At 64.5% G+C, this 18,231-nt stretch overlaps 1 protein-coding gene across 1 annotated transcript in view; it reads right to left on the bottom strand.

Moving 5' to 3' along the window:
• ONECUT3 (one cut homeobox 3) overlaps positions 1-16,537 on the bottom strand; it is a 17,298-nt gene extending 761 nt beyond the window's left edge. The window contains exon 1 of the mRNA XM_039248148.1: positions 15,352-16,537. Within this exon, the coding sequence (XP_039104079.1) occupies positions 15,352-16,537 (1,186 nt within the window). The remainder of the gene's footprint in view (positions 1-15,351) is intronic.
• Positions 16,538-18,231: the final 1,694 nt, after the last annotated feature.

Below are 18,231 nucleotides of genomic sequence, written 5' to 3'. Positions count from 1 at the left end.
GGGGGGGGGGGGGGGCAGGGCTTGGACCCCACACCCCGCCCGGAGAGCACAGCCAGTGGGGGAAACGACCTGAAAACTGAAAAGACCACAGGTGAGCTGTGGCTCAGTGTAGACTGGGTGGAAGAAGCCTTACTGACTAGGTCCTCCCGCGTGTGTCACAATCGCCGATGACCTCCCCGGGAATGATGGGGCATCAGGCCTCAGATGGGAGGGAACAGTCTGTGCCCCCCTCCCTCCCCGGGCAGCCTAGGGACCCTGGGTCACCAGGCTGACGCTGATACCTAAGCACCCCCTCTGCCAGGAGTCGCTGAGGCCCAGACTCGGCCTCCCTCAAGTGGCCTCGGGATCCTCTGGGGCAGGGAGGACCAGTGGGGGGGGGCAGGTATGCAGGCCGGACACCCCCCACCCCCCACCCCCAGTTCAGAGCAGGGAGAAGGCTGCGGGAGGCTGCCCATGCCCGTGGCTGGTGGTTGCGCGCAAAGGGGGTGGTGGAGCAGGACTCAGAGCCCGAGCTCCAAAGTGGACCCTCCCCTCCACGCGGCGGGGCCAGTGCGTGGAAGGGCAGAGCAGGGCAGAGCACATCGGCCGCGATCGCTCCCTCCCTCCAGGAGCCGCAGCACAGAGGTCCGAATCTCAGTTTCGCAGCCACATACCAGTCAGGGGCTGCGGGACGTGGAGAGCCACCCAGCCTGCTTCCCTCACCCCTGCAACTGTCACCTGTCACCTCGGTAAGTGTCCGCACCGGGCGCAGGCTACCCCTGCAGGCTATCGCTGGCGGCCTGCTGGGACCACGCGTCAAACTGGCTTTTTTTTTTTGGTTCCGGAACAGTCTGAACCAGATGGCCTGCCGGATCAATGTCCACACACGGCTGCAAAAATAAATAAATGTTCCCTGTGCCTGGCTCATTCACACCTCTCCCCTCCCTCTCTCCCTCTGACCTGAAATGCACAGCGCTTCTAATGGGCTGTTGCAGGTTTTATGATTAAGTGAGGGTGAGGTTTGGAGATTGCTGGACAGCTTAGAAAAGCTTCTGATGAGAGAGAGGGGGTCGGATGAGTGAGAAAACCAGGAGGGGCGCTGGCGATGCTCTCGGGGGTGAGGCCACAGGACTGTATCCATGCAACGAGAACAGGATGCTGTTCAATAAAAAGGACAACGAGAAGGGAAGACGGTGCTCTTAGAATTTAATACAGAAGCGCTGGAATAAGATCAGCGCGAGGACTGGAGCGCAGTGTTCGAAGCGCGCATCTCTGGTATCTCTGGAAGTAGAAGAACGCAGATGCCGAGATGGGAAGTGGGAAAAGGATGACCGGAAAGGAGGGTGAACTGCGCGGGCCTGTTGTCTGATCAGGACACAGTCCCAGAGGAAGAGATTCCCAAGTAAATAGTGAACAAAAAATCCACATTGAAGCACATGTGAGTGAGTCCTGGTTAAAAGAGCCTGTGAGGGGCGCCTGGGTGGCTCAGTCGGTTGAGCATCCGACTTTGCTCAGGTCATGATCTCACGGTTCGTGGGTTCGAGCCCCACATCGGCTCTGTGCTGACAGCTCAGAGCCTCGGGCCTGTTTTGGATTCTGTGTCTCCCTCTCTTTCTGACCCTCCCCTGCTCACGCTGTCTCTCTCTCTCTCAGAAATTAAAAAAAAAAACATTAAAAAAAATAAAAGAGCCCATGAAGTTCTCAGCTCAATGGATGAGAAAAGATACTCCCGAGGCTCATCCTTGTGAAATTTCTGAGGCTCGGAACAAAGAGAAGACAGTAAAAGCTCCCAAAGAGGAAATCCTGACATCACGGAAGGGAGCGAGTCGGAGTGGTTTGGGGCTTCTCAAAACCTAGGAGACGGTGAAGCAATGCCTTCAAAATTCGGAGGGAAATTGTCTTCAGCTGGAATTGTATGCCCAGCTGAACACCAAACAGGAGGGTAGAATGAAGACATAGTCAAAGTCTCTGAAAGTTGACTTCTGTGCACTCTTTCTCAGAAAGCTCCTGGAGGAGGAGTCTCGCCAAAATGAGGAGGTAAATTAAAGAAGGAAAGTGTGAGGGCGCCTGGGTGGCTCAGTCGTTTAAGCGGTTAAGCTCCGGACTTGGCTCCGGTCAGGATCTCACAGTTCACACCTGGGGCTTTGTGCTGTCGGCTGGAGCCTGCTCTGGCTCCTCTGTCCCCCTCCCTCTCTGCCCCATCCCCTGCTCACTCTCTCAAAAATAAGTAAATGTTAAATATTTTTTCCTTAAAAAGGAAAATGTGATTCAACCGACAGGAAAAGGAGAGGGTCCCCCAGAAGATGAGGGGAGAGCCTAGAAGACTGTGGAACAAAGACACCCAGGACATGGAGGGCAACCCCATCCAGCACCCAGGGAAGTGGAAAGTGAACATAACCTAATATGTGTAGAAAATCCTATTGAGTTGGTTTGCATTTTGTTGGGGATGTGGGAAGAACTCATGATTGGCAACTACTAACTCCTGGAAAAACAAACAGTTGTACAAGAAAGGAAATGCAATCCTAGTACTCTATGTGGCTCAGCTGTGGACGATATTCACAGAAATCACAATAATGTAAAGCTGAATGTTGATTTAGGCAAAAGACTGTATCTGTAGCTGTACTGAGAAGCTAGCAGAGGGAAAGGGTGTGGTGTGGGTATGGAGAGACGGTGAGGGCAGGTAAACAGGCACCAGGCAGCCCGTTGTGTATAGAAGACAAGAGCGAGAACATATGTTCCTATCTTGTCTGCATAATGAAGAGCTGGAAGGGTGTTCAAGGAACAGTCCCAGCTCCTTGGAACTTGGCCACCCTGTGAGGGTCAAGGCAGGGGCCAGGTCCTCCATTCTTTCAAAGAGAAAGCTGGGTCTCTGGCATCAAGTTCAGGCTAAGAGTCAGAACTCAGCCTCAGGCCCTTACATTTCAAAAGAGGCCCTTCTTGCCCACCTGCTGGAATCTTCAATTCATTAATTATCCACTTAGCAGTTTACTCACAAACTCATCACACATTCACAGAAGGGAGAGAGATGCAAATGCTCCTCAGAAAGCTCACAGAGGGGGCCTGGCTGCTCAGCTGGTAGAGGATGCGACTCTCTTGAACTCCAGACGCACACTGGGCGCAAAGCGGACCTCAGCAAGCAGGCTCATTACGTGCCAGGAGCCTTACACGTGTCCTATCCTTTCCTCCTTATCGTCATTCCGTAAGGTATTATTCTCCTTATTTATTCAGAGAAGGCAAGCCACTTGCCCCAGGTGGCCCAGCAAGGCCCAGCAGGGGCAGGGCAGGAGCCAGGGTGGACCAGCCCAGAATGGGGGTGGGGGGGAGGGCAGCCTGCCTCTCTCTCACCTGCTTCCCCTTTCTCCAATCAAGCGCCTAATTGGGTCCCTAGAGGCAGGGGCTGGGGGAGGGGCCGGGCCAAGCAGAGTCATGAAAAAACTTCCCGTTTTGTCGATCACAGCAAAAAGAGGCTCCCCTCTCCCCCCTTCCCAGTGTTCAATCTAATTACAGCTCCTCACGGCCCCAATCGATCTGGGCTCCAGTCAGAGCTGTTTACCAGGAGCAGCTTTTGTCCGGCGTCCCTCCCCCCTTCCCTCCCCGTGGCCCCCAAGCCCAGCCCAGAAACTTGGAGGTGCGAGTGCAGGCGGGGGGTGGGGGGTGGGGGGGGCAGCCGGCCCCCCCAGCAGTGCGCCCGCCACCACTGCCACCTGCCCTGTCAGCACCCTGCCGGAGGCCCGGGGTCACCCCCCCAGCCCCAAAGGGCACTCAGTCCTCGTGCGGCCTGGGCACCCCCAGAGGAGGGTGACCCCCAGAGGCTGAGGGTATTTACAGGCTCGGAGAGAAGGGCTGCCCCAGGGGAGGGGGGCTGGGGAGGGAGCCGCGGGGAGAAGCCGGGGCTAACCCACCGAGCCAGCCGCCAGCCTCCTACTGCGATGCCGCTGCTATGGCCACCTCTCCCACGGTGACCCACTGGGGACTGGGGACCGCCACGGGGCTTTCACCTCCATCACCTCCTCCCCCATCACCTCCTCCTTCACCTGCATGCCTTCCGCCAACATCCCCTCCCCTACCATGACCTCCCCCATCGGCCCCCCCACTGCACCCCTCCCGGCTCCATCACCTCCCCCTCCATCACGTCACCACCCTCCCCTCCACCTGCAGCAGCTCCTTCGCGCCACCTGTCAGGACCCCTCCTGCGTCCACAGCCACCTCACTTTTCCTTCTGTGGCCGCGCGTCCCTCCCGCCTCCTGTCGGCTCTGCCCGCACCCTCACCTCCTCCAATCTCCCGAGCCCGTCACAAGGGCCACCTCATATGCAGCCGGCACCAGGGGCTCCCCGCCTGCAGTGGGGGGACAGGGAGTGGCCCCAGACACAGACCCTCCCCACGAGCCGTGGTCACGAGGAAGAAGGGGGCGTGGCTGGGGGCCGGGCCAGCAGACTTGCCCCGGGACCCTGGGCAGCCCAGTCCCCTGACCGTCTCAGGCTCCTCCTTCCAACAGTTTTCAGGGCACAGCTGCTGTCTCCCCCTCTCGCTCAGCCCCTCCCCTCCCCCACCCTGTTACCTCTCTCTTCTCATCTCCTCCACTGCCCACCCTTTGCTTTTCTTCACTTGTCCGTAGCGTTACAGTGATTCGCCCACTGTATCCACGGCCCCTCAGATGCGGGTTTGGGTCAGCTCTCCGTGATTCCAGGGACTGAGAAACCGACACTAAGAACACTGATTTGAGATGCTCTGATCTTAGAAGGTCTGGTGCTGTTTGGAGCCCAGGAGCAAAGGAGGCTGAACCAGGGGGGCCTCACATTTCACACCCCCTGGGACTTCTGCCTGCCTCCCGCCGTGCCAGGAGGTGTGGGGTCAGCAGAGCACACCTGCTGGGGCCCCTCCCTCGGCCAGGAGGGCACTCAAACCCCGCATCGTCGCACGTGTCCTGTCGGCCCTCTGCCTAGTTTCTTCTTTCTGCCTTGCCCGGCCATGGGAAGAGATGTAGCCAGAAAAGCTTGACTACCATGGTGGGGCTGAGAAGAGGTTCCCGGCTCCCATCTGGGGGTCCCAGGGAGGAGCCGCTCTGGGCTCCTCTTTTTTTTTTTTAATTTTTTAATGTTTTATTCATTTCTAGGAGAGAGAGAGACAGCGTGAGCAGGGGAGGGTCAGAGAGAGAGGGAGTCACAGACTGAAACAGGCTCCAGGCTCTGAGCTGGCAGTCAGCACAGAGCCCGACGCGGGGCTCGAACCCACGAACCGCGAGATCATGACCTAAGCGAAAGTCGGACGCTTAACCGACTAAGCCACCCAGGCGCCCCTCTGGGCTCCTCTTATTACATGGCCATGAAGATCCCCCCCCAGGTCAGTCTGACCTCTCCTGAAATCTTCCAGGAGAGGGTAGGGGTGGAGAAACTGAGCTGAGGGGGAGGGAGTTGGGCTGCCCCAGCCAGAGCACTCCTACACATCCGTCAGGGACCCCAGCAGCACTGACCCTTCTCGGAAACCCCTCTCTTCACCCCCAGCCGAACCCGGTGTGCTCCCCGAGTCCCCTCTGTTCCCCAGCACAGAGTAGGTCCACAGGGAGGGGGGACAGCCGGCCGGGTGTGTTCGTCCAAGGACTGACGCCCCTTGTGACCCTCCGTGTGAGTGGGGGGGCAGGGAGGGGCTCAGCCCAGACCTGAGCACTCTGCCCAGGGAGAAGCGGCCAGCTGCTGCCCTGGGGGGCCAGTGGGCCCCCCCCCGGGGCACCCTCAGCTGTGCTGGGGTCAGGGAGGGGCACCTGGGGCCCCGGACTCAGTCACCCCTCAGTGGATGGGAGAGAGGAGGGTCTACGGGGGAAGGAGCAGGGATCACCCTCGTCATCTTCTGATACCTACACTGTTCCTCTCCCCCCTCCCCCTCCTCTCCCTCCTCCCCCCTCCCAGATCCCTTCCTCCCTCTCCCTTCTCCCCCTCTTCCCTTCCCCTTCTCCCCTTCCCCCGCCCCCCCCAGAGCCCCGGTGGGGTGTGGGTGAGTGGGGCACAGTGGGTGTCCTGAGCCATCCCTGACCACGCACGCACCCGTCTACCCCCCACATCCTGTTGGGGGTGCCCCATGGGGGGGCTCCCACAATTCCTGGCTGGGGGGAGGGCTATGTGTGGCCGAGGCACGGTGGGTGGGCTCTTGGTAGCGTGGTGTGCTTTGCTACAGTTAGGGGGTGTCCGTACACAATCAGACCACAGTGGGGGGGGGCGCGTGAGTGACCGGGACACCCTTGACCTTAGCGAGAGCCATCAGAGTGACAGGCAGGGATGTGGGCGGTGGTTCGGGTATCTGGAGGGGTGGGGGGGCGAGTCCCAGACAGCGTGGCTGGGTCAGTGGGCCTCAAGGAACACCCAGGGGATGACAGACATCAGCGTGACAGTTGCTTGCGGCAGGTCACGGCCATGGGGGTGTAGGGGACACGGTGTGCATGCAAGGAGGGTGCAGAGTGAAAGACCGGGGGGGGGGGGGGCCATGTGACGTGGCTGGGCGGCAGCAAATGAGATGGCACCCGGGGAACCTCACTCTGTCCTAGTGGCTGGGACCCAGCCCGGGGACCACGCAGAGGCTCAGGCCGGCCCCTGTCTGCCTGCCCAGTCCGGGCGGCCAGGCCCAGCCAGTGGGGACAGCAGGCCTCGCTCGGCTCCATGCGGCCAGTGGCCTTGAACACTCTGTGGACATGGGTGTCCTGGTTTATGGAGTGAGCGCAGCGACTGTGATCGTGATGTCCTCAGTTGGTGGCAGGAGCAGTCCCTCTGCGCTCAGGAGGGACTATGCAGCAGGCTCTGCGCGAGTGTGAGACCCTGGCCCCTTTCCTCCCCGCCTGCCCGCCTCACAGGGTCGTCAAGCAGCCACTGTGCGCCCGGTGCTGCCGGGGACAGCCTCCCCGTGGGGACGCCTCCCTCATCCTCCCTCGGAAGACGCGTCTTTCGAGTAACCCCAGTGCATACCGGAAAGCCGGGGCTGACCTGGTCCAGAACAGGGCGCTGGCTCTGAGCGGGAGGGATGGACGTGGCTGTGGGGGGAGATGTGAGCCCAGCTGGGTTCTAGGGGGCCTCCCTGGTGCAGGGGGATGGAGCTGGGTGGGCAGGGTGCTCTTGGATGGGAAGAGGGGGTGTTCAGTGAAGCCAAGAAGAGAAACCGAGCCAGAGCAGCACCTGAAGGGCTGGGCTGGACGGGAGAGGATGGTGGCTCCGGAACCCAGCACAGGGGGCACCTGCACCCCCCCCCCCGCCCCTCCGTGTCCGTCTGTGCACAGCTCAGCCGCTCAGTGCTCCCTCCCCTGCGCCACGTGTCTGCACTGCACCGCCTGTCCACCGGGGCGCAGGGTGGGGGTGTGGAGCGGAGCTGGAGCCCACTGCCCCCTCCCCTGCCCTGCACCCCCCACCGCCTGTCCACCGGGGCGCAGGGTGGGGGTGTGGAGCGGAGCTGGAGCCCACTGCCCGCTCCGCTCCCCTCCGGCACCTCCTGCGCTCAGCTCAGGCTTCGCGGAGCAGACAATTCAATACGGAGCCTGGTCTCCGGCTGGGATGACGACCCGTTTCCTTGGCAACGCGTCCCGGCCCAGCCACCAGCTGCCTTGGTGCCCCCCCCCCACCGTGGCCTCCCAGCCCAGAGATGGTGGATGACTTGCCCAAGGTCACACAGCGAGTCCCTGAGGGGGCCTGGAACACGGACGCGACCCTTCTTATCTGCACCCCACCCCTGAGGGAGCCAGCAAGGGGCTGAGCCAGGACCCTCAGAGGCCTCCGCGGCCGCACTCTCCGCCCCGACTCCCCTTCCCCTCCCCCGTCTGCCCAGGCTCCCCTCCCCTCCAGGCCTCTGAACACACCTTGGCCAGCGCCCAGCCTTCCGTAGAGGCCTCGCCTCCCTCCCTCCCCGCCGCTCCCCCCAGATGGGATTTTAATGGGCACATTTTCAAATTAAGTCTGAACCTTTCAAAGACTTATCAGGCCCTCTGGGCCGCCCTCTGGGGCCCCATCTGGAGCAGGCCCCACTGCCTGGGGTCGGGGAACTGGGGTGCCTGGGGCAGCTGCCCTGTGACCTTCAGCCCTGGGGACTCTCCCGTCCCCATCCCGCAGCCTCATGCGGGGCGGGTTGTGCGCACACACCAACCTCATGGAGCTTTTCATTTTGAAAACACGAAGAAGTCGTGGCGCAGCGGTTGGAAATGGATTTGAAAAAGATGACGGGAAAGGAACCACTGATAAGAAAAAGGAGAGAGACGCCAACCCAGAAGGGGGGGTGGGGCGAGACCCAGCGCTTCAGCGATTAGGAGACTAATCAACACATCAGCCCACACGGCACCGTCCTGACTCCATGGTTTCACCGGCGCCCCGCGCGGTTGGGTGACCGCCAACCACCTGGACCAGCCTGACTGTCCCCGGGCGAGGAGGCCAGAGAAAGGGGACTGACCAGACAATAGGACGCAGTCAGAAAAATGACCACTCTCTTTCCTGATATGGAATGTTCTGGATGTCATGGGGGCAGAAGCAAGACAGAACCCGACTTTCCAGTGTGTGTGCGCGCGCGTGTGTGCGTGTGTGTGTGCGCGTGTGGTTTAAAGAGGAAAAGGAACATAAGAATGAGCACTTGTAGCAGCAGGATTGGGTGTAACCTCTCTGGAAGGAGAAAGAAGCCGGTTTGCAGAAGGGGGAATGGAAGATGCCTCTTGTCCCGTATAAATCAGGAGCCAGGCAAATGCGTCCACTACTGAAAATAGTAATACGGCATTTTTGAGAAGGCGGCGCAGAGGGGGGTGGAGGGTCAGAGCACTGGGTTTGTGGTCGCACCCAGAAGTGTTGTTTTTATCCTATTCGTGCGCCCCCCCTGGGCTGGGATTCAAGTCTGCGGTTGAGGAAACAGGTGAAGCACGCAGGGGGAGGCGACTGGTCCATGTCAGGCCTGAGACAACGCCACCCCCTCCCCGGCTTTCCCTGAGTGCCCCCCAGCCCCAGGGAGCCCCCTGCCCCAGGGAGCCCCCCCAGCCCCAGGGAGCCCCCCTGCCCCAGGGAGCCCCCCTGCCCCAGGGAGCCCCCCTGCCCCAGCCCCAGGGAGCCCACCCCCACCCCCCCGTGCCCCCAGTGCTGCCCCCACAAGGCCCGGAGTGCACAGCCCAGCGCTCCCCAGCCATGGCCGACCTAGGATGTGTGCAATGCAGGGGTCCCGGGCTCCTTACGTCCGGTCTGGGTGCCCACATCCCCCCAGGCTGCAGACGGTGAGCTCACTGCTGGCTCCCTTCTGTTTAGGAGATCCCCACGCCCCGCCAAGGACAGATGTGCCCAACGCGACACATGGAGGCTGGCTTCCCAGGCAATGCGGGGAGGCGGGCGGGTGTTCACCTGGTGGGGGAAATTGAGGCCCTGACGCCTCCTGGGCGCTTGTGGTCTCACCGGGCTTTTGGAGAAGCGGGGTCCCCTGCTGTCCCCCATTCACGCTCCCTGAAGCATCACTGTAGACGGATGCGACCCTCTCTCAACCCCCAACCACCAGGGAGTAGAGCAGACTTAGTCACTGTCTGGAGGCGACAGGGACGCGCTGGGGGCGCGTGGGTCACTCCCAGTGGCCAGCACGGGTGTCTCGGAGAGAGAGCTCCCTTGCCCTGTGCCGCCTCGAATAGGCCCAATCTGAGCTGGGAGCCAGATGGGGCTCCTGAGTCTGGGCAGCTTGTCTTTCTGTGAATGTGCATGTCTACACCTGCGTGCGCAGCCGACTCACTCGCCTGTCTCCCGCGCGCGCCTCCTGCCTCGGAGGCCTGTGCCGGTCAGGACTCGGCTCATCCCGGCTTCTGTCTGCTGCGAACCTCTCCCTTGGATCTCAGAGCCCCCACTCCCCACATCCGTCCACACAGCAAGAGTCCACAGGCCGGAGGGTTAGGTTTCCCAGCCTCATCTGCGCCTACACCTATTTGGCAGAGGGGAAACTGAGGCCACAGGAACCCCAAACCACCCCTGTCCGGTGGGTCTCCTGGGCAGCCCCTGGCCTGGCCTCTCCCCTCCCCCACCAGCGCTGCCTTCTTATTGATCAAGGGCCATATTTAATTAAAAACTTGATTCAAACCAGCTTGGGCTCTCCGGTGAAGCTGGACTTGCTGCTACGGACAGACGCGGGGCTTCCCTCCACCAGCCTTTGTCCGCGAGGCTCCAGAGCCTGAGGTCGGGGCATCCACGCCCGCACCTGAGGCAGGGAGCCTCCTCTGCATGCAGGGGCTGCAGGGGGCGGGCGTGGCGGGATGCCAAGCAGAGGCCATTGACCTCCCAAGTGATGGTAACAAGCCCACTCCAGCATTGGAGAGAGCCAGGGGTGGAAGCCAAGCGGGGACCCCTGAGGGGGAGGAGGGGGGAGGGGGGAGGAGGGGCGAGGGGAGGGGAGGAGGGGGAGGAGGGGGAGGAGGGGGAGGGAGCAGCAGCAGAAGTGTATCAGTGTATCACTCACACTAGAGTGGTGATGGCTGATAGGGAAGAAGCACAGGAACGGGAGAGCAGTTATGGCCAGATCTGGGATTTCGGGCTAAGGGGCCTTCAGAAGAAAGGCGTCGACACCCGGCTCCGGGCCCTCACTCTGCCGTCGTCTCTGTGCTTAACTGTGACGTGGGGTGACTGCCCTGTCTTGCCAGGCTGGGCCTGGGGCTCGGGGAGGCCTGGAGACCAGGCGCAGGCTTGCCCCGAGGGCTGCGTGGTCAGGAGGCCAGAGGCAGGGACCCCGGTGGCTGCCGGACGGAAGGACGCTGGGACCCGGCGCCCGCACACCCTCCCCGGGGGGTTCATGCGGGATCAGGACCCTGTCACCCCAGAGCAGCCTGAAGGAGAAGTGCGCCCCCGGTCCACCCACCCGAGGGGCATCCAAGCTGCTTATCAAATGGAACTTGCCGTGACCTCGAGGGACAACCCGCGGGCCCGGGCCTCAGTCCACTGAAGCCTCTCCCAGGCTTTGCCCCTCCAGGCCACCTGCCAGGAATGTTCCCCCCCCCCCCCCCCCCCGCTGCAGGAGGTGGGAGCCCAGGCGTCACAAGCTTTCAGTCCCTCCAGGCTCAGCGGACCAGGGGCTGCAGACCCCTCCCCAGCCCCGTTCACTGCTGGGGAAGCAGCTCGAACTGTGTGTGGCCTTGGCAATTGCCTTTCTTTCTCTCTGCCTCGACTTGCCGGTCTGTAAAGTGGGCGCAGTAACTACATCCAGCTTCAATGGTCATTCTGGATGATTCCATGTCTCATGCCTGGAGGCTGAGCCGAGGAGATGGGGAGGGCTTCAGGCACCCCAGCCAGCCCCCTCCCCATCTCTCCTCTACCTCTCAGTCTGCATGGTGGGGGCTCAGAATCACTGAATCCGGGCAGGCTCCTGGGGCTCTCCCAGCCAAGTCCTGTGCTGTGGAAGGAGGGCCTGGTTTGGGGGGGGACCCAGGGTCACCCTGGGCATCTTGCAGAGCTCACAATCCCAGACAGACTCTCCCCATGCACCCCTGTGGGGGTCCCCTGCAGACCACTCCCACACTCCCTGCCCACTCTCCTACATCTCCCAGATCACAGGCTGCCATGGGGGCCCCCTGAAGATGAGAAGAAGTGGGCATGGGGGCGATCAGGCAATGTGGCCTGGGGTGCGGGGTCTGCAAATGCACTGGGGGGCTCCCTAGGGGGCGGCTGATAAAAAAGCCTCAAGAAGCACCTCTTAGGCAGCATCTTATTGTGTCCATTTCTCAGATGAGCAAACTGAGCTTCAGGCCCTCACCCCACCAGTCTGCGGGGGAGCCCCGGTCTCAAAGAGATGTGGAGCCCGTGGGGTTCAAGGTGAGCTTTTCACAGAAGGTGTAGGAGTCCTGGGGGGAGGGTCCTGGAGGGGGTCCTTATGGAAGCTGCACAGCCGCCCCTTCCAGTAGGACTCAGTTGGACCACTGGACCTTCAGGGCTGGGTCCCTTCCTGGTCAGACTCCGCCCACACCTGGTCTGCTATGCGCGAGGCCTGGGTGGCGGCGCTGATTTGCCTTCTCCCATCCCTTCCGTCCCCTCCCGTCCCCCGGTCCTGGCCGCGCGCCCCCGCCCCAATCAGCCACTTGGTTCCAGAAATGGGTCCCTTCCTGCCTCAGTTTCCCCCACGCTGCCCCCACTCCCAGCCCTCAGGGATTTGCAGAAGTGAGGCAAGGAGAGTGACCTTCTTCCAATCGCCTCTGTCTGATATTTATTTTATATATTTTTTCTGATCAGTTACAAAACATACTTTTCCTCCAGAGTTGCAATTTAAACAATATTTGAAGAAGGCCAAAGCTATCGACCAGCAGTGGTGATGAATTAGAGACGGTAATTCGAATTCATCGACCACCCCGCCCGCCCCAGCCGAGAGTCCCCTCCCCCCAGCCCCCAGTCCCTCTCCCACAATTACTAGAGCCTGGGGGGCTTCTAAGAGGAGGAAGCTCCCGAGCCTCATGCGCCCAGAACCCTTGCGCGGGCTGGGAAGCTGGGGCCCCGGGAGCAGTAGGGTCAGGGCGACTAGCGGGCCCCAGAATCTCAGAATATCAGACCCAGAACCTGGCTCCCCCAGTGCACACACATTTTACAGATGGGTAAACTGAGGCACCCAGAGCAGGCCGGCATAGGGCAGTGAGGTGGGCCCTGAGGGCCACCCAGCCAGATTCCTTTGCTGCTTTGCAGAAACAAAGAAGTGGCCGCCACTTGCCCCCTGGGCTCCAGATCTGGGAAGGAGAGAGGGGGAGTCAGGAGGGTGGGCAGGGAGGCACCCAGGCCAAGGGGACCCCCTCAGCTGCCCTGGGGGGCTCTCCACTCTGCTTTTCAGTATTTTTCCCTTCTCTGCCTCTCCGCCTCCCCCCGCCTTTGTCTTTTTCTCCGCTTCTGCTTTGGTTTCTCTTTCTCTCACTATCTTTGTCTCTGTTTCTCTTTCTGTCTCTCCAGGCTGGTGATTTTTCTCCCCTGGGCGGTTTCTGTCTCTCTGTCTCTCCCTATCTCTGCCTCTCCGACCGTCTCTGCGTGTGTCGTCCCTCCTGGAGCCCAGCGCAGGCGGTCACCCGGGGGGGCGCAGCCCCGGGAGAGGCGGGCGGGAGGCCGGGTGCAGAGCGAGGGCTGGGCGGTGCGTCCTCCCGCGGGGTCGGCCTTGCGCGGGGCGTGGGGAGCGGGTCGGGGCCCCTGGAGTCGCTCCGGGCCGGCGCGTGCGGGGCGCAGTGTTTGGGAGGGGGACGCGCCCCGCTGCCTCCCCGTAAGCGCCACGATTTGCCGCCACTTAACCGCTTTTCATTTGCGCAGCGACCGGAACTAAAGGCCTCTCGGCCGGCGCCTAATTACCCCTCTCCCCGGGCCGGCCCACCTCTAACTCCCAGGTCCAGCCCCGTGGTGTAGACGCGGCCGGCGCGGCCCGAGTTGCGGTGGAGCCGGCGGGTTGGCGGGGTCACCGCGTGGGCAGCGCGGGAGCAGCAGGGGACGCCCCGCAGGCCCCCATCATCACCCACGGGACCCGAGCGCCCTGCCCGAGGCTCGGCCCCGCGCACCCGGGCAGCCTGGAGTCCGACTTTCGCTTCCCCAGAGGGGAAATCTGCGGGAGGCGGCTGCTCCCCGCCTGCTGTCGGGGGCGGCCGGAAGGGAAGGCCCCAGGGCTAGCGGGGCCACTCAGCCCGCAGCAGCGTCCCCCCACCCAGACCCTGGGGGGGACTTCGCGCCGTGGTCTGCGGCTCTGGGACGCCCTGGCCCCCCGCTGGGGATGGGGCGGCCGAAATGCGCGCCGGAAGGACATGATGGGCCCTTTATCACACGGGGTGCGGGGAGGAGAGTGGCGAGTGGTATGTGGTCTTTGGGGGCCGCGCTGTCAGTGCTGGGGAGGAGGTGTGTCTGCTACAAGGTGGCCGGTGTGGCCCATGTGTCAAGTGCCGCACGTCCACCCGTCTCCACGAGCCCACGTAGTACCTGACACCTTAGGGCATGCTTTTTGCCACCCGCTGTCACCTATGCTGCACGCAGCAGGGCGCGCCTGTGTCCCCTGTGAGCACACCCGTGTCCCTGCGTGTGGGTCGCCAAGCAGGACACAGCAGGGTTTGCCTCACACATGCCCATGCCGTCTAGGTCCCTAACACCGCTTCTAACAGGTCACAACGACCTCCCCGCGCACTGGGTCATGAAGGAGACTGTCTTCTCACGCCCCAAAGCGGGGACTCTAAGAAGCCTGTGGGAGGCTCAGACACCTGACTGCAGCAGGGGGAAACTGAGGCCACGTGTCAGTGCAGGCTCCCCGGGTTGTCCAGTAGGCCTGGGGGCCGGGAGGGACAAACAGAAGCCCCGGGGCTCGGGCAGCCCTCCGCCCTTCTCCCCAGCCCCCTCCTCCCTGCTCCCCTGCTCCAGGGGCGCCTCGTCTGAGAGCCAGCCCACTCCAGCTCCACTTGCCCCTGTGCGCAGAGAAGCGATCGATCCCTCGCCGACCGAGGCGGCTATTGTCCCTGCGGCGGCCCCCTCCCCCTGCGGCCAGGGAAGGACCCCCCCAGGTCAGGCCCTTCCCCGAGACAGTGGCGGGGCCTCTCCTGCACCCCACAGACACACAGGAGAAGGGGTCCCGGCCAGGCCACCTCGCTGGGGGCAGATGTGGCCCCAGCTGTTGTCAGCTGGGAGGGAGGAGGGAGTGTGGTCCCCAGGGGGGCGGGGGGCTGAGAGTCAGTGTGAGCGAGAGGGACAGAAAGAGAGAGCAGCGGAGAGGAGGAGAAAGAACGAGGAGCAAGCGAAAAATAAACAGAAGCCAGTTTGCCCCGACAGACAGACGCAGAAATGAGGGAAACAAAACGGAAAAGCAAGGCCGGCAGGGGGGCGCGCACCGAGCCAGAAGCGACCGCGCAGGGCAGGCGGCCGGCCGGGGTGTGAAGGCCTCCGGGCCGCGCGGGCGAGGGTCCCCCGGGCCGCCCCTCCCCCGCCCGTTCTCGGGTGACCTTTGCCAGCGGCCGGAGAGGGGGAGGGGGGTATCGATCGCCGAGGCCGAGCTACAAAGAAGCGCGCGCTGGGGCCGAGGGCTGAGCGCGGGCCCGGCCCGGCCTCCTCGGCGCGGGCGCCCGGCGCACGGGCCCGACCCTCCGCCTGCAGCTGGAGGCGCAGCCAGGGGTTTTCGCGAGGCGGCGAGCGGCACCCCCAGCCGACAGCAGCGGCGCGGCTGGGGCTCGGCACCCCACCTCCGCACCCACCACACACACAATGAGAAACCCCGCAGGCAGCTTGGGGGATCCTCCCCAAGGTGTGAAAGGGACCAGGGACCCCTCCCTGTTCCCGGGCTGCTGGGGGGGGGGCGGGGGGAGGCGGCACAGTCCCCTCTTCCCTTTCGGCGGCCGCACGAACGGGCAGGGGCACAGACCACACTGCAGCCCCCCGCAGGGGAGTCCCGGGCCGGGCCGCGCTCCTACCTGCGAGGCGCAGCGCCGACATGCGCTGGAATTCGGGCTCCTGCAGCCATTTCCACATCCTGCGGAAGGTCTCCCGCCCGGACTTGAGCTTGCTCCACGGCTTGGGGTTGCGCAGCAGGTCGGAGAGCGTGCCCTGCGAGCGACACAGGATGCGCTGCGCGAAGATGGCCTGCGGGATGCTGTAGCGCTTCAGCTCGGCGGTGATGCGCTGCGCCACCTCCTTGGTGTTGATCTCCTCCGCCGCCGCGCCCGCCCCGGGGCCGCCGCCCCCCGCGCCCGGGCCGCCGCCGCCTGCGTGGGACCCGTGCGCCCCGGCGGCCGCCAGCCCGCCCAGCGGCGCCAGCAGCCCAGCCGCGCCCCCGCCGCCTGCGCCGCCGCCGCCGCCGCCGCCGCCGCCGCCTCCGGGCAGCCCGCGAGCCAGCGCGTCCTCGGCGCGCCCCAGCAGCGCGGCGTGAGGCTCGAAGGCGGCGGGCGGCAGCAGCTTGTCCCCGGCCAGGTGGCCCGGCGCGCCGTAGGCGGCCAGCGGCGGCGGCGGCGGCGGCGGCGGGGGCTGCGGGGCGCCGTGCAGCGCGGGCGGCAGCGCGTTGGGCAGAGGCGACAGCGGCGACCCCATGGCGGGCAGCTCCTTGCCGTAGGGCCCGTAGAGGTGGCCGACGGAGGCGAGCGCCGCGCGTTCGTCGCGCATGAGGGTGAAGCTGCCGCTCACGCTGGCCGCCAGGCGCTGCGGCGGGGGCGGCGGGGGCGGCGCGGCCGCCGGGTGCGGGTGCGCGTGGGGGTGGCCGCCGTGCGCCCCGGCCACCGCCGCGGCCGCCGCATGCTGGTGGAACTTGTCGGCCACGGCGGCGAGCGGCGGCAGGTGCTGCAGGGGCGTGAGCGTCGTGTAGGTGCCGCCCAGGCCGGGCGCCTCGCAGGCCATGCCCATGGCCGGGTGCAGCGGGCCCGCCAGCTCCCCGCGGAAGTCGGCGCCGCCGCTCGCGCCGCCCGCGCCGCCCGCACCCCCGGCGCCCCCGCCGCCGCCGCCGTCCAGCAGGCTCGCCATGCCGGCCACCAGGCCCGGGCGCCCGGGCGCCACCAGGCCGCGGTGCTGCGCCGCCGCCGAGCGCGCGTGGCCCGGGCTCAGCAGCTCGCCCGCCTGCGCGTGGGCCACGCCGTGCAGGCCCCCCAGGCTCTCCAGGCTCAGCTCCATGCTCGGCCGCTCGCCCGCCGCGCGCGCTCCTCGGCGCCGGCCCGGCGCGCTCAAGGCCGCCGCATGGCCCCCGCCCGCTCCCCGGTGGCTGCGCGCGAGGCTGCCCGGCTGCGCGGCGCACCGCCCGGCCCGGCTGCGAGCGCGGCCACCAGGAAGTGGCGGGGGAGCGGCCGCCGGCGCCCGGGCCCGGGTCTGACGTCAGCACCCCCGCCCACCCGCTCCCCTCGCCGCCGCCTCCCGCCGCCTCGCTCTCCGCCCGCTCCGGCCCCCTCGAGCGCCAGGCGGGCCTGAGCGGGCCAGACTCCGACTTCTGGGGTCCCTTGCCTCTGCGCCCGCCCGCCCCCCCTCCTCACCCGGGGGCCGCCGTCCGCGGGCACAACCGGGCGGGCTTCCGAGGACAGACCCCGCCGAGGAGGGGCTGGGGGCCTCGTCCCTACGTCTCTTATTCTGTGTCTGTCCCCAGGGGGTCACGAAGGTTACTTTCTTGCCTGACGCCCCCAAATCTATCTCCAGGAAGCTCTTAGGAATGTGGCGGGGCGGGGGCCTGGATCCACCCATCTCCGCACCGGCCGGCACACAGACCCCATGAGGTAGCTCCCTGTCCGAGCTAGGCTTCCCCTGTCCCAGCACTGGACAGGCAGTGCAGCCTGCTTCCCATCTCTCTTCGCGGAGTCCTGCGGGGTCCTCAGGCTGAGTCCCAAGTGTCTGATCTGCTTCCACATGTGGGCACCGCGGGCCTCAGTTTCCCTAGCTGCACAGTGCAGCACCTGCCTTCAGGGGAGCCAAAGGCGCCTCCCACATCCACGTTCTGGTTCCCTCCATCTCCAGTAGGGCAGCGGCCTGGGGGTGACCTGTCCTTTTCCAGAGCAGGCAGGCTGGGACAGGTCCTCTCTGCTTCCCAAGAAGCCCCTGCTTCAAACTCCTCCCTCCCCCCAGGGTTTCCCCTTCGAGTGCGTGTGGGGGGCCAAGGTGCTTCTTTCCTCACCACCAGGAGACAGTTGAGGCCCAGGGACCCTTGGGAACTGGGGAAAATGGGGAGCCTCCCACACTCAGAGAGCTGTTCCCTTCCATGGCCCCTCCAGCGGCTAAGACGCAGGTCCTGGACGGGTCACCCCTCCCACAGCCCAAAGGGCGCCCCTGTCCCGAGGCCGGAGTGGAGAGGGAATCCCCAAGCCAACCCCACCCCTTCCTCCTCCCCCAGAACACCGGCCCCACTGGGTAACCTTTGGGGGGAAAGCTACTGAGGCCTCTCCTGGAGCCCCCGAGGCACCCCCATCTCACGGGGGGGGGGTGTGAGCTGCCAGCGGGAGGGAAGGCCCGAGCAGGGAGCCGTTGGTCCACGCAGACCACTGGCCGCCCGTCCTGGCGCCTTCAACAGCATTCCCCCTGCCTGTGGGTGACACCCAGCTGGGCGCCTGTGCCGGGACCCTCTCCGTGTCTGTTTTCCCGTCCGTCAAGGGGACGAGAGTGCGTCCAGGCAGTTCCAGCCTTGAGCCACAGGCACGACTGCAGTGACTCCCATCATGGCAGAGGGAGGGGGTGCTGTCTCTAAGCACAGGGGAGTTTGGGGGCCTGCACCACCTGGCTGGGGGGGGCAGACAGTAGAAGGGCTGATCCAAGTCCTGGGGTGGGATGGGGCTCATGGAGATCCTGGGTGCTTTGTGCTTGGGACTCAGCATTTTGTAGCTGCCTCC

Source organism: Hyaena hyaena, unplaced genomic scaffold, assembly GCF_003009895.1.
Source record: "Hyaena hyaena isolate Hyena2069 unplaced genomic scaffold, ASM300989v1 scaffold_302, whole genome shotgun sequence".
Classification (NCBI taxonomy): Eukaryota; Metazoa; Chordata; class Mammalia; order Carnivora; family Hyaenidae; genus Hyaena; species Hyaena hyaena.
This window is presented reverse-complemented; position numbering and strand designations above follow the sequence as displayed.